Genomic DNA, 26,970 nt, shown 5'->3' on the forward strand with positions numbered 1-26,970 from the left:
GCTCCACACTGGCAGCACAAAGCTGGACATGGGGCTCAGTCTCACAAATAGTGAGATTGTGATCTGAGCTGAAGTCAGACATTTAACCTACTGAGCCACCCAGGTGCTCCTGGACAGTATTTTTTAATCTAGTTTGACAGTTTTTGTCTTTTAGTTGTAACATTTAGTACATTAGTATTTAATGAAATTACTAATACATTTTGGTTTAGATCTACAATCTTATTATGTTTTTCTATATTTCCTCCATTTTTGTCTCTCCTTTCTTGTCTTAATGTGTATTAATCAGGATTTCATTTTATTCTTCTTTTCCTCTCTAGTTGCTTGTTGGTTATACATTTTTTTCTTTGTGTCTTAGACTTTGAAGATGCAAAAACAAAACAAAAACAAAAACTAAAAAAACTAACCAAAATGAATACTTTTACTGCTTACCACTTGCACTGGCCTCCACAATACAAGAATAAGTTCCATATAAAAGATAAGAAAGCTAAGACTAAGGACACAAAGTTGAACTCAATAAGGTCTGATTACAGTTCTGTGCTCTTTCTACCCCTTCTGTCTGATCATTATATGAGAAACAGAAATCCTTCCACCATTAAGCCCAAATTTACTCAGTTCTACCAACAAAATTATAATAAATCAGATCCTTTTTCTGCATGATTTTTCCCTCACATCTCCCCTGAGAATTCTTTTCAGAGTCAACATCTGCAGATGGTTTTATTGTTCTTTGTATGACTGATTTTCACATTCTAGTCTACTATCTTAGGGGTAGAATTTTAGGAACTCAACAAAAGCTAATCTATTTTACATATTTTTAATGTTTGTTTATTTCTGAGAGAGAGCAGCGTGAGCAGGGGAGGGTCAGAGAGAGAGAGGGAGATACAGAATCTGAAGCAGGCTCCAGGCTCTGTGCCAGCTGTCAGCACAGAACCCAACGCGGAGCTTGAGCCCACGAACCACGAGATCATGACCTGAGCTGAAGTTGGATGCTTAACTGACTAAGCCACCCAGGCGCCCCTATTTTACTTTTAACATATAAATTCAGAAGGACCCAGAAGGACTCTGATGTGGTTGTCAGTAAGATAAAGGCAAATAGAATACTTTCTTGAAATATCAGCAGGGGTAGAAAAGCAAAGTAATAACGATGAAATACTAAATAATAGAATGGTTTAATTTAAGATATAGCATATGATTTGGGCACCACTTTTAGCAAGTGAATTCTTTATTACTTCATTTTATTTTATTTATTTTTTTGAGAGAGAGAGAGAGAGTTGAGAGGGGAAGAGGGGCAGAAAGAGAGAGAGAGAATCTTAAACAGGCTCCGTGCTGAGCATTGGACTCATGAATCCCGGATCATGACCTTAACTGAAATCTAGAGTCAGATGCTCAACTGACTGAGCCACCCAGGTGCCTTCTCTTTCTTCATTTTAGGTCATATATTAAAATAAAAACTAGCCAATTTTCAGATATGCACAATTAAATGTATAAGCATTGCATGTAATGAAGACCAAACATACATTTGTTTCCCATTTATTTGGTAGAGCTGTATCCTATCAGTAAAAATGTAAATAATTTAAAAAATCAAAGTACCATTTACAATTACAGATAAAGAAATAGTCTCAGAGAAACTAAAATATTTGCCACAATCATTAAGTTAGAACTAAGACTGGATCAGAGGTTTTTTCCTGACTGCAAGTTCATTTCTTTCCTGTTGATCCATTGTCCAAAAGAATGGTTTTGTAATTGGCAGGTGGGCTCCTATAAAATCTGTTTTACCTGCCACCTTATCTAACAACAGACTTGAAGTGTTTCAGCTCTCTCACTTCTTGATAGTCAGATTGTCTTCACCAAAATTCCATTAACCCCTCAAAAAAGTATTGAATGCTAATGTATTCTTCTCAAATTTCTATTACGTGCTTTACCATGCAAAAAAACTGCAGAAAAAAAAATTTTAGTATAGTCTTAGCTGTTTCCCCTCCCTTATGATTGAAAACATGCTAATAATGATTATTGCCAAGTACTTCCCATTCTAATGGTGAAATTACACTCTTGCATCCATAAGCTCTTTGCCAGACCCTTCCATGATTCTGAAGCCTGGCAGCTGGTTTCACATATGATGATTGGATGTCTTACATTTAGATAAGACATCTCCTTGCTCCTCCTTCATTTCTAATGTTCTGTCCCTTGGGTGTTTCCTAAAATGATTGAATTCTGTCCTACAGAGGATCCCACTTATTCCCTTTCCCATTACTTCCTTCTCTCTTCAGATTCCTTCCTTATTGCCTTCTTGCGCCTTTCCCCCTTGGCCTCTGTTAGCCCTACATCAGAGAGTCTCCCCGTGGTGACCAGTGTCTGTCATCCCAAAACCTTGGCTATGGCAGATCCTTCCCTGGAAAAAGAGGAATAAGCATAGTCCCTTTTCTCAGAACAAATGATATTCCCTGTTAGGCCTCCTTCTCCTCTAGAGCATCCTGACTGTCTCCTCTTGACACTGATTCTCCATCCCAGAACTTGAGATTTGCTCCCTTTCACAAAATAAAAAATGCCAAATATGTCAAGGATCAAATCAAGGGGTATAGTTGCTGTAGTCTCAGTTCTAGGCAAGTGTGTTTTGGAGAGATGGACTTCCAAAACCCCCACTTGAAAGTAAGGCAGCAGATAAATTCTGATCCTATTGCTAGAGAGAATGTATAGGAATTCTGAGTGGAGTTTTGGACACTTGCAGGAGCTCCATTCTTTCCTTCAGAGAGGTTCCTACTGTTTAGCTCATAGCATGCCATTCTCTTCATTATTTAAACATGATTGACTCATTTACCAAAGCCCTACTGCAAATGCAGTTTGTCCCCTCCTTAGGCAAACAAATAAAATGAAATAACATATTATAAGTGCAAATATGGGCAAGAGGTGTGGTTTCCATGGCATCACAGCCCTGCTGTTTGAAAGACTGCACCCAGAACAGGGCAGCCATATGCCACCAGTCTGCACATCTATTGCTAGATCAGAATGGAGTTCTGAGATCTCTCCCATCCAGTATGTTTGCTGATTATGATAGCTGATTCCTGTCCCTATAGAGATGAAAGCACCATATTGGGGGAGGGTGCTATTTCTATACTCTCCCATGGCCCTATTTAACTGACACAGTTATTCTGTGCTAAAAGCTCACGGGGATGTCTAAGGTCTTAGGTTATGGATGTCAGGGCTGTAGTTCTATCTTTGCCGTTTTCTCCAGTGGTCCAAAGTGAAATCATCTCCTTAAGATCTTAACGTGAGAAGTTTCTAAATAGAAGAAACTAGCAAATTCATTTTCCCACTTTGGATCATTTCCTTTTCTCTTCTAAATGAAAAAATGTACAATAGAAATAAGTATAAAAATAATAGGGGCCCCTGGGTGACTCAGTCGGTTAAGTGTCAGAGTTCGGCTCAGGTCATGATCTCATGGTTCATGGGTTCAAGCCCCATGTCGGGCTCCATGCTGGTGGTGCAGAGCCTACTTGGGATTCTCTCTCTCTCCTTCTCCCTCTCTGCCCCTCCCCCATTTGTTCTCTCTCTCTCTCTCTGTCTCTCAAAAAAAGTGATAGATTTCTCAGGATCAGAAATTCAAGACATTTCTATTCTGTCTAAATCTCATATTATAGCCACGTGGTTCCTGGGAACTCTAATAATTTATATATTCAAATGTCTTCATTAAATGTGAATACTTGAATTCTGATCATAAACTTTTTCATTTTATATATATATATATTGCATGTCACAATAGACCCCATTACAATTGTAAAGCATGGACACCGGCATTCAAGGAAGTCCTTAATCAAAGAAACAAAACAGTTTATTTTTCAAAATACAAATGCTAATTTATTATTTTAATTGCTATTCTTTCTTTGAATTGTATATTCTAAATATTATTTTTAGTTTCAGGCATTTCATAATTTCTCACTAACATGAGAGCCTACACATGTCATGGACAAACCAGCGTATCTCTTTGTATATAACACAAAGTTAGTAAGGTGATGAGAAAATATACAGTATCCTGGATATGTGGTATATGTTCTAGAAAGACCATAGCCTTACTGATATTCTCAGTCAAGAATGCCAAGGGAGGCGGTTTATATAGTGATTAAAACAAAGGCTTTGAATTCAGATATTATTTTATCACTTACTAGCTGTGTGGCCTTGCCCATTGTCCCTGTTTTCCTTAGTATATCTCCACTGAGACAGAAAGGTCAATTGATATCCCTTAGCCCTGAGGTAGAAGGCACCATCTGGAGCCAAACATCATGTTCTCCAACCTTCTTCTCCCCAACTGAAAGTCTCCAATAAAACTTTTGATTCTTTCCTGACCTTGTTATTTTCTTTCCTTATTTGTGGTCTTGGAGTTATCTTTGACTCCTTTGTCCATTGCTCTCCATAGCTTTTTGCTGAGACTTTTGTGGTAGCCATGTTATGTGCCTCACTAAAAACAAAGAAGTTCATCTGTTTCTTAGTACTAGACTCTGGTTACACCAAACACAATTTGGTTCTGAAAATATCTCAAAGGGAGGCATCTTATCCCCTAAAATTACGTCAAATTCTCTACAGATCTTAATATAGATTGCTTCTCAGAGTGGATGGTCAGTGCTCAACTGGTAGTTACAAGTGATGTTCATTTTTTTCACTGTAGGTCACTGGATATTTAATCTCCATTGTAGAGATTCATTAATTTGGAAAACTTTTTAAAATATCAAATACTTAAAACACATCAATACTACTAATTTTATTTGCCATTTGCTGCTGTGTGTGTTAAAGTTCTGTGGACATATAGGGGTTGAAAAATAGCTCTAAAAACCACAGAGAGGTCACTAATGTTGACAACTCTGAATCCCTCTGAAAAATAAGCACCTGCTCTTCTTATTTACTATAAAAACAAATACCTGGTCTTTGTACAGGTCAAACAGGTTTTTTTATATTTTGCAAAAGGCAGTTATTTGATATAAAGACTGTGGCTGTCTTTGGACATCAGTAATAAGATCTTAATCAAATATTGGGGGCTTCTGATATTATGAAAATACCTTAGCCAAATATTAATGGAGAAAGTTCAGGCAGTGTGAAAGGTGGCAGTGCAGTATACAACTGCATATTGGAGCCATGTTTTCATTTGCAATGAGCATGAGGAATGAGTCTAAGATAACACCCAGATTGCTATTCAACTACTTTATATACTTAATTATGGCTTGTTTTAAAATTATGTTTTGATTAGCCACTGAGGTAAAGAGCTGGTTTATCCTATTAAAATTTAGTGAAATAGAAAGCAAAGGATTCACCTTAGCTGTTTACATGCCTGCTGTCTATATTAAGTTGTGGGCGTTTTGTTAGCAGGAATTTTTTTTCTATTGGCATTCTCAATGCCTACCCCAGTATTTGGCCCACAGTAGGTGCTAAACAATGAACAAATGTGTCTGATTTAGAGCACCCTAAGCACATATATGCTTTGGGGAGCTATAAAGGAAATATATTATCTACTGTCCAAATGACACGTAAGTCAGGTAAAAATTTAGAGCTGCATTATCTAATATGGTAATTAGGCATATCTGGTAAATAGCCACCAGATACATGTGGCTATTTAATTTAAGTTAAAATTAATAAGTAAAATAAATTCAGTCCTTCAGTTGCAGAGCTAAATTTAAATTCTCAAATAAGCCACTGGAGCCTGCTTCTAATTCTGTGCCTCCCTCTCTCTCTGCCCCTGCCGACTCATGCTCTGTCTTGCCTTCTCTCAAAAAGAACAATAAACATTAAAAAAATTAAATGCTCAAAAACCAAATGAAGGTAGTGGCTACCATACTGGCTAGTGCAGATCAAATATTTCCTTTACAAATATTTGCAAAAATTTCCATTGGATAGCACTTTTCTAGAGAGTGCGGTATTTTCTTCTCATAAAAAAATAAAACTTCACCACGACAGTTATATAAATTCCAATATATTCAGGGGATTTCACAAATATGAATACATTCAACTTTAAGAAATCATGGGGGGATTCTATCCACTATATATTTCTTTATCAATGTGTAGTTTGTTACCATCTTATAATTCTTGGTGGCTTTTTAATAAGCTCAAAAGACTATAGAGGAAAAAGAAACATCTTAAACACAAAATTGCCACACTTGTGCTTGTTAAATATTCAGATACCTAGATTCTACCCTCAAGATCCTGGCCCAATAGGTCTGAGGTGTCTTAATGAAAATACATTATTAGACCTCCCCAGATGATTTTGATGCAAATGGCCCAATAGCTACATACTATAAAATTTAGCCTAAGAATTTTAAGGATTATATTCTTGCTTCATTTATTCAACAAAACACATTGACTCTATATTATGGGCCCTAAATTAGACACAAGGGCTATAAAGATGGAGAAAGAGAAAATATCAGTGTAAAAAGTATTGAATGATGTTACCTTTTGCCCACTTGTTCCTACACCCCTAATAGGCATCCTAGCCACCCCTCCCTGTCCAAGCCTGCTCTCAGGTGTTCCCCAGTTGGATATTGACGAGTCTTTATGTGCAAAGCTGAGTCCAGGAAGTACTTGATAGTAGCAGTAGAAGCAGTAGAGGAAGAAGCAAAAGGAGAAAACGGTGGAGGATGACAAGGTAGAAGAGGGGGATGAGGAAGAGGACAGGAAGAAGGTAAAGGAGAGGGAGAGGAGAAGAAATTCAGGAAAGAAGGAGAAGATTAAGGAGAGAAGAAAATGGGTTTGAGAGGTAGAAAGGAAGGAGAATGGACAAACGTGGTGATTGGATGTTGGGCACAGCAGTGAGCAAGAGAAAGGGGTCTGGATTGACATTTAGCTTTCTGCTTTAGGTTGGTAGACAGTAGGGCCGTTCACATAAACTGGGAATACAGAAATAATAGTAATTTGGGGGGAAAGAAGATGATTCAGTTTTAATATGTTGGATGTATATGCTGCCCCTGGTATTTCAAATTGGAGATAATCAGAAGGCAACTGGGTATACAGTTTTAGAGCTATAAAGATATAGATTTGGATGTACCAGGGTTATATTAAACCATGAGAGTGCATGAAATCATATAGGAAAATGAAATTATATTACAGAGAGAAGAAGGCTTAAAAGGATGGGAATTTGGTAGGCGTACATTTTTGGGCAGTGATACTTAACTTCTTGTGGATTAGTACGCTTTCTGAAAAATCAAAATTTTCTGAAGAATTTAGAATTAATTTCTAAAGAAGGTCAAATTTAACAGACCTACAAAATTTGTAGTTTCCAAGGTGTTGAGACCCTTGTTGAGAACTTCCACAGATTGCAGGTGTTTAAATGATGAAAGAGGAAGGGAGGCTCATAAAGGACAGTGAGAGGAGGAGTCAAATTAGGTAGTAGGAAAACCAGATTTCCAACTCATTGAGATTTATTCACCTGAGCTAATGCAATAACAGATATAAACCAGTTTAAATGAGTAAGCTGCTTCTCTTATATTCTTGTTTGTAAAATAAAAAATACAAATGCATATTTAGTGTCATTTATTGGATTCTCTTTTTCTTCATAGTCCTTCAGAGTTAACAATTGAATTCTTCCTTCATTCTGTTTTGGGTTTTCTTTCTTTGACTCCTAGAAGCCATGGAAAGAGAGTTTCTTAGAGTTTATCAATAATCCACAATGGTTTTCTCTTCCACACAGGTATAAAATTTGAGTATTAGAAGACCAGCATGCATTGTGTTTCCTTGGGATCCTTGCCTTTTATGTCACACTTACCTACAGAAGTGATGATGACTGTGAAATGAGCTTCATCTCGCCGTCCAGTTACATTGTTGTAAGCACGGCACACATAGTCCGTTGTCTTCTGGGCTACCTTCTCAGATGTAACTTCCAAGTGAGGCCCATGCTTGATGATATATGTTGTATTGTCAGTCCTCCGGATCCAGGAGTAGGTGTTGGGGGGGTAAGAATCAGCAGAACAATAAAACAAAATGGCTTCTCCAATGTCAACAGTAAACACTTCCCCTACTTTTAGCCCTTTGTCAGAATTAACTTGAAGTCCATAAGGTCCATCTGCATTAATTGAAAAAAGAAATAAAGGGGTAGCATAAATAACCACAACATAGTTATAGAGGTTGGGAGAGCTTAGCAGTATTTTACTTTCTATGAAAGTAGTCATGTTCAACTTGGCAGGTAGGTCCTCATCTGGATTCCCAATAAATCATGAGGACCTAAAAATGTGTTATTCTGATATCCATGACAATGGAAATTATTTGAGGTGTGATTGAACTTATCTGATATAGTGAAAGGCTTGAAACTTACTACATAATTTTAGAGACACTGCCATCATAACTGTCATGCTAAGGCTTTGAGTAATGCATTGATACGTCTGCAATCGTGTTAGACAAGTTCCATTTTTCTGAAAACAGAGTTGCACTTGAAAGCACTTTAAAAATAGATTATGGCCATTATTTTCTCATGACAGCCATACTTTGAGTATTATCTGTCTTTCTTCTCAGTTCTATGGTAAGGCATGCACATATTTATAAAGTACATAGTTTCACCTGGAGCACAAATTTGTGCAAATAGATACAGAAGTGTCCATTAGCAGTTAAAGAATTTTAAATATTCTTTGTGCAAATTAAGCTTAGAATCCTATTTGGAAAAATATCTTCATTATTATTAACAAGTATTCATTGAGCATCAATAAACTACTTAGTCACGGATATCCCATGGTGTTTGTCCGTCCTGCAATATTCTTGTAGCATTTTGCTATTGTAGCATTTTGCTCTATGGCACAAGAATGCCTGCAGATAAAGACACATTTCCCATTGCTTTCTTCAGAAAATAAAGACAGAGATTTTAAAAATTCCCCAGGTAGATATTTTTTTTTTATCATTCAGGATAAATCCTGGCTTATATTCTAAAACTTCAAGGTTTAGGCATGATTATGTTCATTTCTCAGCTGATGATAACCAGCATTTATTGGCTACTTTCCATATGAAGGCACTTTAAATACTCATACAGACAACACATTTAATCTTTAAAGAAACCACATGAGGTAGGTGTTATTCCCATTAGAAGATGAAGGAAGAAACATTAAAAACATTAATTTGCCCATGGTCACATAGCAAAGCTAGAACTCTAAAATATATGCATTTGATCACTCACATTATCTCCCCATAAATGTGTGTGGTATAATTTTCTATATCAGAACAGTTTCTTGTGGTATAACTATATTATTAATTCTATAATAAGTAGTTATCTAATTACATGTTAATTCTGTACTCAGTTAATCAAGTAATCAACAAAGTCTTGTTTGAGAATATTGTTAGGTAATATGTTTAATATATGAGAGAAAAAAATGTGTAAGACACAGTTCCTATGCTCAAGGAATTGATAAACTGGAAAAGGCTATGGATGGTTTGCTCAGTAGTAACCTAGTCTCAGAGTTATGATTTTTTAATGTTTATTTATTTATTTAGATATATAGAAAGAAAGTGCAAGCAGGGGAGAGGCAGAAACAGAATCCCAAGCAGACTCCATGCTACCAACACTGATGCTGGACTCAATCTCACCAACAGTGACCTGCACTGAAACCAAGAGTTGGTCCCTCAACCGACAGTCACCCAGGTGCCTCAAAGTTCTGAGTAAAGAAATAAATGTACTGACTATTCATCTCTCATTAGTGGAATAATAGAATGTAATGATTACATAGTAGTCCTTATCAGCTATCACTACATTAAATCCTGATTTTGGCAATGGTTAAGTGTTCTTCAGAAGTCATTTAAACTTTTAGGACTCACTTTTTTTTTGCCTTTACTATAAAAACATTGACTGGATGAATGGTTGACAAAGTTCTTTCTAACTTTGAAATACCTTTGAGTGATTGATGCTATGCTAAAGCTATTTTGGATACTGGCAAGCCAACCTCAAATTTGTGGATTCCCAGAGTAGTTCTCTATTATGTCAGCATTTTCTGACCAGTCTACCATTGGAGAAACACATTTCCTAAGATAAAATAAGAACTGAAGATGCAAAACAATAAATTATATTTAGCTAGGGAACACACAGTTTACACAGATTTGCTTCCTAAAGACACAGACATCTGAAGGAAACCTACAGGTTCATATTAGTATATATATATATGAGATGGTCCTGATTTCAGAAAGCAAATATAGAAGTTAGTATCTTCAAATTTGAAATAATCAAATTTATATTATATATATATGAGATGATCCTGATTTCAGAAAGCAAATATAAAAGTTAGTATCTTCAAATTTCAAATAATCAGGTACAGGAGATGAAGAATTAAAGTGAAGAGAAATGAATGCCCTTTCCTTTTTTTTTTTTTTTAACTTTTTAAAAATCTTTTATTTTTCCAACAGTTTTTTCAGTTTATTTTTTTAGTTTTTGAGAGCATGTACAAGAGAGGCAGAACGAGAAGGAAACAGGATCCCAGAGCAGGCTCAGCCTTGTCAGTGAATGTCCTTTCCTATAACTGTACTAGCTGTTCTAGAACCCTCTCATTTCAGGCTATGATAGAGTCTCAGGGGGCAAACCACTCTGTCAGAACTGTGTGCTAAATGGAACTCTTTCATTCTGAATTCCACTAAATAGTAGGTTGTATAATGGGATGAAAACTTGTTTTCAGTCACTCAGCCAAAATCAATATTGAGATGTTACTGTGTGGCTAATACTGTTCTAGACATTGTGGTGTTACTGTGTGCCTGATATTACTCTAGGCATTGAGGTATTACTGTATACATAATATTGTGCTAAGCATTGTGGTGTTGCCGTGTGCCTAATATATTGTTCTAGGCATTGAGGTGTTACTGTGTCCCTAATACTGTTCTAGGCATTGAGGTAATAAGGTATTACTGTGTGCCTAATATTGTTCTAGGCATTGTGGAGCAATCTGAGGTGTCATAGACATGATTCCTGTGGCTAGTCTCCCAGGCTCAGTGCAGCAGCTGCATCCCATCAGGTTGTCAGCATTGATAGAACATTAAGGAAGCAAAGACCACCAACTGGTGGGTACTGATTATGATTATATTGGAGGAAACCAAGGGAAGGAATCAACTAAGGTTGGAACAGCAAGAGACCTGAGTCTGTTCACAAAACCTAAGTCGAGAGAGCTTTTCTGTGGGGCTGTGATAAAGAAGTGTGGTCATAAAAATATAGCCATTCAGTTTAAGTCTCTGTCTTCACTGGCTTTCAGAATTTACAGAATGTGACTACAAAAATAATTGCTTGATAATTTGACACACATAAGAATGAGTGATATTCTTTTCAGTGTGCTGACATTACTCAAAACTTTTTGAGAACTCCTCAATTGGAATTGCCTTTGGACCCTGCCACATAATGGAGTATTCTCAAAATTCTTTCATTTTGAAGAGTGGGCTCATTATATAAAGGAAGCCCACTGTCAGAGTCAAGTTTGGTGAATAAGGTTGATTATCTCATTGAATAATATTGTTCTAGTTTAAAATAAAATATGCTTTTAAAGAAAGAAATCTCAGCTTATCTGTCCTACATGGATGGACAGTTTGATTTTGCTACTTCTCTATATGTTGGGATTCATGATAGGCATAAACTTTTCTCCTCTGCCTTAATTAAATGCTATATCTGACTCTTCAGAGTTGGCTTCACATACCTCAAACTCTCCCAGCCCCCGTACAAACATTTCTTCCAATTCCTGGAATCTAGTACCTAGAGCGATTTAAATTCCTTTCTTCTGATATGATTTCTTAAAATGTAACATATTTTATCTGATTATATAAGAAGTATATGTTCATTGCATAAAACCCTAAAATTCAGAGAATCACAAAGATGGAAAGAAAACTAATTTGTAATTTTACTATTCAAAGAAAGAATATCCGTATTTCAGTGTCTGATCTTTAAATCTTCTTTTTTTTTTTTTTTAATTTTATTTCTAGGAGAGAGAGGCAGCGTGAACGGGGGAGGGTCAGAGAGAGAGGGAGTCACAGACTGAAACAGGCTCCAGGCTCTGAGCTGGCAGTCAGCACAGAGCCCGACGCGGGGCTCGAACCCACGAACCGTGAGATCATGACCTAAGTGAAAGTCGGACGCTTAACCGACTAAGCCACCCAGTCGCCCCTCTTTAAATCTTCTTTTAAAAAATTTTAAGTTTATTTATTTTGAGAGAGGGGAAGTGCAGAGACAGAATCCCAAGCAGGCTCTGCACTGTCTGTGCAGAGCTGGGGACTCAAATTCAAACTCATGAACCCTTGAGATCATGACCTGAGCTCAGATTTAGAGTCAGACACTTAACTGACTGAGTCACCCAAGGCACCCCAATCTTTAAGCCTTCTATACTTCTCTCTTCCTCTCTCACACACAGATCGTCTTTCTTTTTTTTTTCTTTCTTCCTTCCTTCCCTCCTTCCTTCCTTCCTTCCTTTTCTTCCTTCCTTCCTTCCTTTTCTTTCTTTCTTTCTTTCTTTCTTTCTTTCTTTCTTTCTTTCTTTCTTTCTGTGCATTCTCTTCAGTCTTAACAATGTTTTCTTCTTACTATACTATGATATTATTTCCTTTTTAGCACTTCAGTCTGGCCATCTTTTACTTTGAGGTATAGCCTAATACATTATTCATCAGAATGGGCAATCCAGTTGAAGACATTTGGAGTGATTCAACCAGTGTGGCCTCTGACATTGAAAATGAAAGAAGAAGGATAATTCTATTTTGACTTTGGATTATGGTTTAGTTTCTTGCCTGTGGCAGAGAACTCCCAAAAGAAATAAACCCTTTGCCTCAGAAATGGCTGTTTACTAAGTGACTTGTAAAATCACATATCATCTGTTCTCTTTAACAATTTATGACTGGGCGGAACAGTACCTAAATTTCCATCATGATGCTGCTTGCCACCCTGTTTGGGAGCAGATGGTAAGTATTTACTGTGAATGACCTTTTTTTTCCCTTTAATTTTTATCACTTAGAGTAATTCCCCGCAGCAGTGCCATATGTTGCACACAAAATGCAGTGGTTACTGGGTTATTATTTACAACGGAGCTGGAGGGCATATACATTTCATGAACTACAAGTAGGTATTTGTCTGAATTACTGACTTGACATTATATTCCCCAACCCCAATACCAGGTTATGACATCATAACCATACATACATGGCCAATCTTGACAGATTCTGTTATACTTTTTCTGCTAAAATAAAAAGTAATAATTCCTGCGTTCATGAAGGAAGCTGTCACAGAAACTATGCCTTAAGAAAACAGAGTACTAGATTCATGCTGAAATTCTAAATTATGATGTAGACCTCCATGGGGGACTATTGGAATATGACATTTTTATTGAGGAACTTTGCTAAAGATCAGAAACAAACAAACAAAAAATAAATAAAATGAAAGGCCAAAGCACTATAATTCAGAAGCTGTTCTTATCATGGGAATTTAGCCTTGCTACAGCATCATCAAGTAACACTGGAATTTGAAAGGGATTTGAAGAAAGCTGTTCCATTTTAGTGAAGTTCAAGAAACCCCTATTGAGTTGATTAATCTGTATCTGTGTCAGGGAGTATTGAGATGAATAATGCAGAGCTCTTACTTGGGGCTGGGGTGCTCACAAGTAGAAAGACTCTAGTGCAGTGAGTGCCAGGAAAGATGGTGCAATAGGAGCACAGTGAACCTCTTCATGACTCTGAAAAGGTGAGATAAGGGAAGGGCAAGTGAGCCTTTCTGAAGAAGATATTACTGTGAAGGAAGAAGAGGGTGTAACCAGGTGAAGAAAGTGACAGGGGAACATCAACCAAGGCACACATTCCCAGTTTGCATAAAATGATACAGACTGCAAAAATATCGATGCCACATCAGCAGAAAGGATAAATGACCATTCTTTCCAGTATATGTTTTATTTAACTACTGTAACCCCAAATCAAACCAGTCCAAACAAAAACAAACAATAAAATGGGCTTAAATAGCTACAGAAAGAAAAATGTTAAAATTAGTGAGTCTGAAAAAAATTAGCAAGTCTGGGTTGTGCTTCTATATGTTATGTGATAAGTAATAGTTGTTTAGCACAAACCAGACCATGATGTTTGATTTTTGAACCAAACACACTATGAGTGAGTGAGTGAAAAAATGAATGAATGAAGGTCAGTAAGATGAGATGTTGACTAAGTGAAGAGTTTTGCATTTGAGTGTAAAAATAATCAATAAAGAAAATTAATAATACTATATTCACAATTACCTCTTAATAAGAGTAATAATTGTTCTTCAGTCATTTACATAATTCATCTTTATAATGTGTGAGTGGATTATACATGTGAAAATTTTATAAATGTTCTTTTTTCTACTATCTGCCATTAGGTTTTAATCATGACTGACATTTCTCTGTGAGACTCCCATAGACTGTGTCTAAAAGAATGTAGAGAAGAAAGTTCAGGGGCGCCTGGGTGGCTTAGTCAGTTAAGCGTCCGACTTTCGCTTAGGTCATGATCTCGCGGTTCGTGGGTTCGAGCCCCGCGTCGGGCTCTGTGCTGACTGCCAGCTCAGAGCCTGGAGCCTGTTTTGGAGTCTGTGTCTCCCTCTCTCTCTGACCCTCCCCTGCTCACGCTGTCTCTCTCTCTCTCTCTCCTAGAAATAAATAAAAATATTAAAAAAAAAAAAAGAAGAAAGTTCAGTCTATAATAGAAGACATATTCTATGAAATTTGAATTTATTCAGATGGGAATAGTTTAATTCTTTAAAGTAACACAGGATAAGAAAGAAGATTTAAGAGTTTAAAGCATACTATTTAGTATTTATAGGAAGGATTATGTTTTTTTCCCCTCATTTTTATTCTTTACACATGATGTGTCACCATATTCTATGATAATAATGAGATTGGGGTATGAACTTATGTATGTTAAAAGAAAAATCTTATTCTCACTTTGCCAGATTAAAATAAATGATATAGCCAAACAAAAGTATATTTAAAGATGCAAATGATACTTTCATATATCTGTGATTGTTTATGCAATTCCCCCAGGAATTTTTCATTGAAACCTCTGGCTAGAGTTTAAAGGTAGGCAAATAGATGAAGAGATAGATGGATATAAGAAAGAATTGATGTAAAGAAAATGTTTTCATGTAAACAAAATAAAGTATGTTAACCAATGGTAATGTGTGGGAAAGACAAATGTTCTTCTCAAGGTATTCTTTCCATTTTGTCTTTGCAGGCGTCTTCTACATTATCCAAGCTCTCCATAACTTCTTGCTGCCATGTTTCCAATTATGTCAGAATAGTTTCAGCTCAAAGGAAAAAAAAATAAGAAAGAAAAAAAGGGAAGAAAGAAAAAGCTAAGATCATTGAGTTCTTCCTATGGGCCACTCACTGGCTTCTTTATTCATAAAATCTCACCTAATCCTCTCTATCCCTTTTGAGACAGGTATTAGCCTTACACTAAGGACAGTGTAGATTAGGAGATGAGGACACTGATGGATAAAAAGGGGGTCACTTACACATACTGCCAATGGCAGAAGCAAGGCTCTAACTTAGGCAGTCTGAGTTTTCAGCTCAGGCTTATAACTACTGTGCTCTCCACTGCTCTCCCAAATGACATGATATTAACTAGAATTTAATGTGATTGAAACAAAAGACCATCAGTTAATAAGGAATGTTCCAGTGTAAGCTCACTTCCTACTGCCTCTCACCACACTGAATAATGGGAAATTCCTTGGGATTAATATTCTGTAGTTGATATCTGGATGGTTTAATATCTGTTTTTGCATTTTGTACCTTCTATGTGAATGTAAACCACTTAGGCCAAGAAATAAACAATGTAAAGATGTATCTACATAGCCCTAGATTTGATATACTTTGCCTGCTCATATTTTTTTCACTGTGTTTAAATAACTTCAATATTTAGGTCTTGTGCTACTTGTAGTTGAATGGAGCTGTTACTTCATGTCAGAATAAACTTCAGTCAAGAATATGACTACACTTAAAAATAGACCACACCAAATCTGAATTTTTTACTCCAATACAATGGTCATCGTGCAGATAGGCACAGTTTATACTTTCTTTGTGAATCTATTTCTCAGCCTATGCTTTAAGGCAGACAGAATATTATCATAATGTTATCTGAATGTAAAATTATATAAAACTGTAAAAATATAGCTAAAAGTTCAACCATAAAAATAATCCCACTGTTAAATACAATATAATTAATGACCATAACAAATCTTTTTAAAAAATTTTTTAATGTTTTATTTATTTCTGAGAGAGAGAGAGAGAGAGAGCATGAGCAGGGGAGGGTTAGAAAGAGAGAGAGAGAGACACAGCATCTGAAACAGGCTCCAGGCTCTGAGCTAGCTGTCAGCACAGACCCCGACACGGGGCTTGAACCCACAAACTGCGAGATCATGACCTGAGCCGAAGTCGGATGCTCAACTGACTGAGCTACCCAGGCGCCCCAGTAACAAATCTTAAGTAAGTTGCTTGCAGTATGTGGTGTTTTGGTATTTCTTGGTCAAAACTATAATTTCCCTATTTTTCAGCACTTTTTAATATAATTTGGGGAATGGTTCATCTCTCAGACAATGAATTCTAGATTAGGGTGGACTAGGAATTAAGCCTCTTCAGCTCCCCTACACCAAAAGTGAAGTATACAATGTATGAAGGTTTTTTTTCTGTTTCTATGTGGATAATACTTTTCAGAATATTTCAAATTGCTCTTAGATATGTTTAATCATTGTATATAGTTCATAATTGATGAATTTTTCTTTCTGTACTATGGTTAATGTATCCTACTTCCTTTTTTTTTCTTTCCTATATATGCCATTTCTATAATTGTATGATGTTTTTGATCAAATTTGAAAACGTGCTCTCTCGACAAACATATTTTGATTTAGCCTAGAATATATATGTCTCAGTATTAGCTTATAAATCATTTTCTGGTCTTTTTATACTTGGACCTTTGTTTAAAAAATATTTTTCCTCATTGTTTACCAAATAATGCCCAGTGTTCAAAGCTCTCCATGATTTAACTCAAACATATCTGTCTGCCCATGTAGTCTACCACACCCTTTGCCGTATCCTACAGTCTAAACTGGACCATTTGCCTAAACTTTGACCTCTGCTTTGTGTTTGGGTTCCTGTTGTCCCCATTGCCTGAATGTTTTTTCCAGATGTTGCCAATACTCCAATCATACCCATACCCAAAGGTTCATCTCATATTTTACTTTCTTCAATAACCCTTCTCTCTAGCCAGAAGTAATGCTTTCCTTCTCTGACTGAAATTCATCCATAGCCTCATAATACTATAGTGATAATAATGGCTAACAGAGTACTTACTATGAGCCAGTTACTGTTCTAAACAACTTACATGCAGTAACAGATTTAATCCTCACAGTAACTCTATGAAGCAGGTACTACCATCATCACCATTATATGGAAGAGGAAACTGAGGAGTAGAGAGGTAAGGTAGTAGATCCAGGATTTGAACCCAGGGCCCTGGCTCCAGAATTCTTGTTCCTAGCTACTATGGTCCTTTGTATATTTCCCTATGATATCTATGACATTCTATTTTATATATTTTATTGTGCAAATTTTCTCACTTCTGCATTAACTGTAGGATAGCTTCCAATGCCGAAATTCAATGATTCTATTTTTATTGGCTTAATTTTGCTGGTGTAAGCAAACATAACCGTACACACGAGTCACACCACTACACTCCCTGCAGTCACTTTTCCTGCTCCATTGCTGGAGCTCAGTTTTACTGCGGAGCTTTATGTAGTTGCAAAAACATACATTTGGTACATATGCTGGTGGTTTTCTCCAAAAAGTTAGTAAGACACTTCCTCAAGAGGGCTCTATCAATTTTCTATTGAAGAAAACAGAACCAACAACATAAACAGCCTCTGTTTACCGAATGCTTGCTTTGTGTCAATAATTGGCTATTTTTCAGACAGTACCTTATTGAACCCCAGCGATGTGGTGAGGCAGTTTTAACTATCTCAGAAAGGTCAAGGAATTTCTTTTAAAAATTTTTTTAAATATTTTATTTATTTCTGAGAGAGAGAGAGAGAGAGGCAGTGTAAGCAGGGGAGGGTCAGAGAGAGAGGGAGACAAAAAATCTGAAGCAGGCTCCAGGATCTGAGCTGTCAGCACAGAGCCTGATGCAGGGCTCGAACCCACAACCGTGAGATCATGACCTGAGCAGAAGTTGGAAGCTTAACTGACTGAGCCACCCAGGCGTCCTGAGAAAGGTCAAGAAATTTCTTAAGGTCATATGGGTAATGACAGAACCAGTTTCCCACTTAGGTCTGTCTAGTTAAACACTGGGCTTTAGGGCCTCTCCTGGTATTATTATACACATATACTTGACAATTAAGTAGATACACTTACCACACTTAATTCTGCCGTATGGTTCATCTAGGTGAAACCTCCACCCTCATGCCACAGGGGTGAGAAATTTTCCTTTGCCTGCCTCACTCTTTTTGTTATACTATTGCGGCTAATGCTCTAAGCTACATAGTAACTGAAACAAAGACTTCCCAATGTGATAGGTCATTGGTTCTCAACTAGAGGAGATTTTTATGACCCCTGCCCCCACAGGGGACATATAGCGGTGTCCAGAGATATGTTTATTTATCATAATTGTGGGTGTGTGTGCGGGGGAGGCCAGGGATGCTATTAAACGTCCTATAAAACATAGGACAGCCCCCACAACAAAGACTTGTCCAGCCCAAAATGTCACTAGTGTGGATGTTGAGAAACTCTGCGTGGAGCTGAAATTAGTATGCAATATTAAACATATTAGAGGTGGTGCCATACAATAGAGGGGATTGGGAACATAATGCAATAAATAAAGAGGCATCTTGGTTGGGTTGTAATAATAATATGACATAAACTGAAGAGTTTGGTGAACTTAACTCTCTATGTGAGATTAAACAATAACAGCAACAATGACAAAAGAAAAGAACCAAAGAAAATTGAAATCTGAAGTAATTACTGATCTTCTGGGAACCTTAATACCTTACTGCAGAATAATTAAGTTTTCTCTCATTGTGATCCTCCCCACACCCAGCCTCTTAAGAACAGAGCTGAGAAAATGAGCAGAGAGAACAGCCACGACCTGGGATACAATACGCATGCATAATCTGGGAACATTCTTTCTGTGGTCAGCAACAGAACACACCCTCTCCCACTTTATAATCACCAATTCTTTGTCCTTGGGGTGACTAAATTAGTCCTTCTGCATGGTTCTGGGTCTTTGAAATTGAGATTCCTACTTGCCACTGGAAATAAGGTCACACAATGGACCAGGTCAGAAAATGTATCCTAAAATAGGCCCATGGCCTGTATCTCAACTTGAACTTCATGAAACAGGGTTATGCTATGAGCTATATTTCATGACAAGGCAGTGTATAGGAAACGTAATTACAACTAGAAGTGTATTACAGTAGCTTAAAAAGCAAATGACAGCTGGTGTTGATATTCTCTGTGACAACCCTTGTATAAACTACCCAGAAGAAAACTCATGAATATGTATTTTTAAAAAACTTACAATATATGGTAGGCATAATGATGTCACTTTCCATCTCACTGACAGGATTCTTCACCAGGCAGCTATAATTCCCAATGTCTTCTTTGGTCACTGGAGCAATATGAAGGGTGTTGTTTTGGAGAGAAAAGGAGCCGGTGGAGCTGATATGGACAGGCCTTTCGTTTTTCAGCCACTGGTAAACCAGCCGGGTGCCCCCTTCCACATGGCATGTCAGGGTTATGTTCCCCACATACTCTACAGCCCCCGAGGAAGGCTGAGTCTGTACCACTGGTTTTGTGACAGGATCTGCAATATGAGAAGAGATGAAAGTGATTTTTACCACCACGGAGTTTTATAATGCAAGTCTGTGCCATCTTTCAAATATCAAATCCCGGGGAAATGATTCTAAAATTTTACATTTTGTAGATATAGACAGTTCAGAAAATAAAAAAAAGAACAAAAAAATGGAAAAAATGCAAAACTATAAAATATATAAGTATCATCTATAGCAGAAATAGCCAAATTCTAGAATGTACTTTTCAAGGATTTTCTAATGAAAACGTTTACTTTATAGATAATGCAGTTAGTGTAAAGAACACCAGCTTCCTTATTTCCTGTGCATTGTGCTGTCTCCAACACCATAAAGGTATTGTCTCACAGGCAAAGTTTATAAGGCATTACCCTCTTGTTGGTTTGCTCTAATGTCCCAAGAGCAGCTGGTTAGGATACATGAACCTAAATCTTTATCCACCATCTGCAAAATATAAAGCTCATATATATTATACTTGTGGAATATCGAGGAAAGTTTTAGAGAATCACATATTCACCAGTTACTTTTCTTTCTGTGTAAATGAACTAATTATATGTTTTAATTGCTGTGTAATTGTAGCATTATGTTAGCCACATTGCAAAAGTCAAAGCCTACATTTCAACACTGACTCAGTTTGAAAATAGGATAAAATGTGTTATTGTAATTACGTCCCATTAGAGATATAAAAGACAAATTCAATAGTAATTCCTGCTGGAACTTCAAGTCATAGGAAAATAGTTTCATGTCATGAATCTGGTACATAGTACTAATTGTCAAATGAACACATTTCCAAGAATGAGCTAATATTTCCTCCCTTGGTTTTCACTCTAAAATTGTTGGGTAAAACTTGGGCTTATATAAGTATCCACAAATAGTTTCAGTAAGCTTCATTAATCTTTGAGGCTGTTGGTTCTGTTTGATAAAGGACAGTGACTTGCCCAGTTACAGAGTAGTCAGTGACAAAAAAACCTGGTGGTGTTTCTCTCTTGCATTTTGGAGAAATGTGCATTTCATAATCTCCTTCTATGCATTATCACAGGACACAGAGAGAGTGAAGTGATATATAAGTGAGAAATTATTGGCTCCAGTATTTAGATTTCAATTTGCTATCAAGCTTTAAATTGGGGTTGATGCATCTCTGCAGGTAGATTTCTCTTGACTCGTGCTCACATTTTCCTATATGGAGAAATGTGCAGTAGGGAACAGACAGACCCAATCCTTCAGCCTAGAGAATATAGGAAAATATGAAAAATAAGAAGAAAGGAGGTTGAAACAGTTTGCAGGGGACCTGAGTAGCTCTGAAGCCTCTAGTGTTTCTTAAGATGAGGACAACTGTATTTGTCCATTTAATTTCATCTTGTTGTTATTTTTGTTTTTATCGTAGAGAGCAAGCGAGCAAGGGAGGGGGTAGAGGGAAAGAGAGAGAGAATCCTAAGCAGGCTCCACACCCAGTGCACAGACCAACGTAAGGCTCGATCCCTTGACCCTGGAATCACAACCTGATCTGAAATCAAGAGTCGGATGCTCAACCTAGTAAGTCACCCAGGTGCCCCCAATTTAATCTTTTATAGTTCCTGGCAATAACAAAGGATGTGTCGAATAGCTTTTGTTTACATTATTATGATCTAAAAAGAAAAATAAGTTGTGTATATCTTTTACTTAGGAAAAGCTTATGTTTAAAATATTTCTCTGTGTGGAAATGGATGTGGTAATGGCATAAGTCAAATAAGTAATGTCAAAGTTCTTGTATGTGGAGAACCATTAAGAATAGATTGTGATCCTATACCTGCCCTAAAGAGTGTGACTCAGATGTGGAAGTTTCCAGGAAGGTTTTTTTACAAAGATAGACCCTAGCCCCCTAATATGATTTTTTAGTTGCATTTCCCTAAACAAATCCAATTTACTATGTATTAACAAGTAATGGATGTTCCATTAAGTTTTGGGGAGAGATAGGCTACTACTCAGGAGAATTTCATGAACATTTTCTCCCTTTTCTCTTTTCATAGTTTCTCTATAGGCATCTGCTTTCACATCCTGTGCCTTTGCTTCCTTGCAGTCTCTCTGGTCTCCACTCATTTACTCCACACACACTTACTGAGTGCCTACTAATGGCCAGCATCAGTTTTTAGGTAGTGAGGACAAAGCAGTAAATAATACAAGGCCCCTGCTCCGTGGGCCTCATGTTCTAGGGGAAGGAGAGAAATAATAATCAAATAAAATCCAGGTGGAAATAAGTGCTATGAAAAGAATAAAGCAGAACTCAAGATAAATAGTCTCTCTCTCTCTCTCTGTCTCTGTCTCTGTCTCTGTCTCTCTCTTTGAGGGAATGAGGTTATACTTTCTATAGGTGGTCAGGAAAACCTTCACAGATAAAGTGACATTTTGGCTGGGACCTAAAGGAAATAGAGGAGGGAACCATACTATTATTTAAGAGAAAAGCAATCTAGGTAGATTGAATTGCAGGTTCAAAGGCCCTGACATATAAGAGTGTTTGGCCTGTTATAGGAAGAGCTAGGAGGCCAGTGTGGTCAGAACAGAGTGAGTAAGGGGGAAGGGAGGTAGGAAATGCGGTCAGAGATGTTGGATGTGCTGGGAGGAGTCATGTAACAATGGCCCTGTAGGACATTGTTAGTACTTTGGCTCTTATTCTAATTGACACAGAAAGCCATGGGAGGATTTTAGGTGGAATGAGGTGGGAATGGAGGCAAGGAGACCAGGGGGCAGGCTATGAGGGGTAGTCCAGGCCAGAGCTGATGGTGTGGTTGAAAGAGGTGGGACAGGGGGTGGCAAGAAGTAACTGGACTCTACACTTTGAAGGCAAGGCCTACAGTGTTATTTACTTCTTGCCTAGATTTAGGATATGAGAGAAAGAGAAGGTCAATGGTGATGCAAAGTTTCGGCCTGAGCAACTGATGGAATGGAGTTGGGATTTACTAAAATGGAGGACACTAAAAAGTTTTATTTTAATGTTTATTTATTTTTGAGAGAAAGAGAGACAGTACAAGCGGGGGAGGGGCAGAGATAGAGAGACACAGAATCCGAAGCAGGCTCCAGGCTCTGAGCTGTCAGCACAGAGCCTGATGCAGGGCTCAAACTCACAGACCATGAGATCATGATCTAAGCCAAAGTCAGATGCTCAACTGACTGAGCCAACCAGGTGGCCCTAAAATGGAGGACATTTTAAATAATAACCTGTCGAAATAAATAGAAAAAAATAAATAAATAAATAAATAATAACCTGTCGAATAATCAGGTTTAAAGGGAGAAATCAGAAGCTGTGATTTGGGCACAGTATATTTGAGGTATGCTACTTACATACTTCAATAAGGAAAATAAATGTGGAAATTTAGCAGATTCTACATTCCCTCAGAGGATATTTCCAGCAACTTTTATTGTTCCTTAAGTATGGTCCTTGAGCAAGTCTCATCTTCCCACAAACTGTGTACCAAAATAAAATCTTCATGTGACAAAAAGAGGTCTCTTCCCAGGGTGTGTTCTGATACTGAGAAAATATAATTTCCTCCATCGTATTATATCAGCGACTTTATCCTTGATAGTTTCCACCCAAAAAAGTAATAAGTTCTACTTATTGTTTGATTACCTTACTTGGGCACTGTGGATATACTTCACACGCATATACTTTACACATGCCTCATGAGATAGATAATGTAATTTGTACCATGAGACACTGAGGCTTTGAGGGTTAATCAATTTGCCCAAAGATACAGAGCCAGGACCTAAAGCCCACATGGTCTAATCTCCTGAGCTGTTACTGTCATGCCACCCAGCTTCCCATGTCACTTACAGTGGACTCACCATCAACGGTGACTTGTATCTTCTGACTAGCTGAGAGAGTTCCATTTCCCTGAATGTTGACCTTCACGATGTAATTGCCTTCATCAGTGAATTGCAGTGGGTTAATGAGCAGCGATGCATTGGGTGGCATCATGGTGAACTTGTGTCGGTATTCCAAGTCGGGAACCACAGACTTGTTCACGGAGCCCAGTAAATATTTGGGCATTGTGTGGGGTCTCTCAAACAGCCATATAATCTGGATGTCTGATGCCGGAGTGTGGAATCCATAGTGCACAGGGAGGTAGAGGGCCTGACCCCTGATGCCATGAACGGTGTGTGATGGCACTGCGACTTTCAGCCCTGAGCAAGCGCCTGCTATGAAGGAAAGGAAAGTTATAATGACCCCGAGCCACATCTCACAACCTAAGGGGCAATACAGAGAAAACCTGATCAGGCGATAATGCTTACAAAGGAGGGAGGCTTCTAGGTACTGACCATTCTAGTACCTGTTACCTGGAGAGGTAAATATTTGTCTCTGAAACCTCCTGAGTTAAAAAAACACCACCCAGGGACTATGTTGATTGAGTGGCTTCTTTAAAGTAAGATGAAAAGGAAAAGCAGAAGTTATTATCTTTGACTGTTAAAGAATAATTGGAAAAAGAGAACTGGGAAAGATTATCAGTTCTAAAGTCTAATGACACCTCTAAAATTATGAAATTATGTTTGAGTCATATTATATCATAATCAAACTATGAGATTCAAGAAGCAATGAGGGGCTACTTCCTCCTCAGAATCTCCCTCCAAAGTCTTCTCAAATGGTTTATAGTCCATTATTGGAAGTTTTAGCCTTTAACCAAAGCCTTGTCATATGGGAATATCCCAAGAAGAGTGACATTAAACCATTATCGGTTATGATCAGTAATTCTTGCCCAGAAACAGGAACCTGGTGTGTGTTCGAGGAACAGCAAGAGACAGGAGCAGAGGGAACAGGATGGAGGACGAGGGGGGGGTGTGGTAAGACACGAGGTCAGCAAAGTGGCTGGGGCCAGATCAGGGGGTGTCTCATGGTCATGGCAAATACTTTGGCACTTCTACTCTGCGTGAGATGGGGATTAAACTGGAGTTTTGTGAGCAGACAGGATGATCTTTCTTCTTCTCCTCCTCTCCCTCTTCCTCCTCCCCCTCCCCTTCTTCTCCTCCTTCCCCTTCTAGGTATACTCTAGCAGCTGTGAGAATAGACAGAGATGGGGGCAAGAGCCGGAGTAGGGAGAACACTTAGGAGGTGACTGCAATAAAGTAAGCAAGAGATGTTTGTACTGTAGACCAGTACAGTAGTAAAAGGTTGTGAGAAAGGCTGGTGGTGCTAACAGGATTTGATGACATACTGGGGTGAAATACAAGAAGCAAAGAAGAGTCCAGAATGATTTCAAGGTTGTTGATCTGATCAACTGGAATAATGGATGTCATTTACTAATGGGCAACTAATAAGTTAACCATGTGGAAGACTGAGGAGAACAGACTTTTGCAGGGGGCGGGGGGGCAAATATGTTCATTTTAGATGCCCGTTTGACATCCAAGAGGCAGTACTGAAAGGATGTACTGGGCATGAAAGCCTGATTAAAGTGGGTTTAAGAGAGAACGAGGGCCTGGAGGACTTTGGCGGATGGAACTCTGCTAACGCAAGGCCCTGGCTCCGGCAGGCTCCCTGCTTGCCTGTGCTGTTTGGGCCCATGCACTCACTGCTACATCTGCAGGTTTCTTCCGATATTCTGGCACCTGGAAATTTCCACACCTTTACCTTGAGGCATGATATATATTTTTAAATTTGATCTAGCACTTCTATTTGTTTGCAGTCAAGAAGGGGCTCCTCCTTAGTTCAGACTACCATGTTGGTGGAATCCCAATTAAGAGCTCTTTATATATATATACAATTTTAGAAAGAGTGTGTGTGTGAGCAGGGGAGAGGGGCAAAGGGAGAGAGAGAGAAGGAGGCTCCATATGTAGCACAGAGCCCAAAGAAGGGTTTGATCCCACTACCCTGGGATTAAGACCTGAACCAAAATCAAAAGTCAGATGCTTAACTGACTGAGCTACTCAGATGCCCCACAACATCCTCATTTTTTCTTAAATGTTTATTTTTGAAGGAGAGAGAGAGAGAGAGCAGGGAAGGGGCAGAGAAAGAGGGAGATACAGAATATGAAGCAGGCTCCAGCCTCTTAGCTTCAGCACAGAGCCCAACCCAAGGCCTGAACTCATGAACCACAAGATCATGGCCTGAGCTGAAGTCCGATGCTTGACTGACAGAGCCACCCGGACATGACCCCTCTTTTTCTTCAACATCTTCATGTTATTATTATTTTTAAAATGTTTTATTTATTTCTGAGAGAGAGAGAGAGAGAGAGAGAGAGAGAGAGAGACAGTGTGAGCAGGGGAGGGTCAGAGAGAGGGGGAGACACAGAATAAGAAGCTGGCTCCAGGATCTGAGCTGTCAGCACAGAGCCCAGTGGTTCTCGAACCCATGAACCATGAGATCATGACCTGAGCCAAAGTCGGATGCTTAACCAACTGAGCTACCCAGGTGCCCCACAACATCCTCATTTTAAAAGGGAGCAATATACTACCAACATCGTATGAACATTTGAAATAGTGGGGGAGAGAATGGGGGAAATGTGAGGTATTTTGAACAGTGAGGGAGAAAAAAGAATAGAAACTGCAAACAGTGAGTATAGACAATATTTCTGGGGAGTTTTGCTGTGAGGGGGAGCAGAAAAATGTTCTGATCTTTCTTCTGTTTCTTTGGATGGGTACTGAACACTATGTATGTAGCTACTGGAATGATACAGTATGAAGAGCAAACTCGATGAAGCCAAATATAGATGAGTAAAGGTGGAATAAAATCCTTGGTGAGAAAAGATAAAAATTTGGGCACAAATAGATTTTAAAATTTTAATTTTCTCATATAAAAATAATTGTTTTCTTTTCTTGCTTTCCTTTTTCACCCCTGAGAGATGGTCTTTAGGCTTTCTCTAAGTCATATTATAAAAGGCCATCAATATTAGGAAGGGAAAGGTATAAAGGTCTGTTTGTTTGATGATTTCTTTGGCGAAATGGAAAGATGGAGTCCTGCTACTATAAGGAATCGAATTTTGTCAACAGTAAATCTCTCCCTTTACTTCCCAGGGTAGAGGTGAGAGCTAAGATTCCTGTCATTTTGGTCTTTGGTTAGCTGTTGGTAGAGAGTGAGACCTGGGTCCAGCAGGGAAGAGAGAACTCAGGAGAAAGCACAAAGAGGAACATTACACAAGGTTAGAGGGAGAAGGAATTCCTAGATGCCCACCAGAAACTGACTGCATGGACTGAGACTTAGGTGTCTGGGCAAAAGAATTATGTGTTTTATAGTCTCC

The 26,970-nt window shown here is 38.1% G+C and overlaps 1 protein-coding gene across 6 annotated transcripts in view; it reads right to left on the minus strand.

Moving 5' to 3' along the window:
- HEPACAM2 (HEPACAM family member 2) overlaps positions 1–26,970 on the minus strand; it is a 46,093-nt gene that overhangs the window by 14,415 nt on the left and 4,708 nt on the right. For 3 of the 6 annotated variants that reach the window (XM_039255426.1, XM_039255429.1, XM_039255430.1), the window contains exons 2-4: positions 23,588–23,941; positions 19,483–19,767; positions 7,736–8,032 (exon numbers count right to left, since the gene is read on the minus strand). In XM_039255426.1, the coding sequence (XP_039111357.1) occupies positions 7,736–8,032; positions 19,483–19,767; positions 23,588–23,941 (936 nt within the window). Of the gene's footprint in view, positions 1–7,735; positions 8,033–19,482; positions 19,768–23,587; positions 23,982–26,970 lie in introns of those variants that run through there. The other 3 variants (XM_039255427.1, XM_039255431.1, XM_039255428.1) reach the window with 2 other exon arrangements.

This window comes from Hyaena hyaena, unplaced genomic scaffold, assembly GCF_003009895.1.
Source record: "Hyaena hyaena isolate Hyena2069 unplaced genomic scaffold, ASM300989v1 scaffold_528, whole genome shotgun sequence".
Lineage (NCBI taxonomy): Eukaryota > Metazoa > Chordata > Mammalia > Carnivora > Hyaenidae > Hyaena > Hyaena hyaena.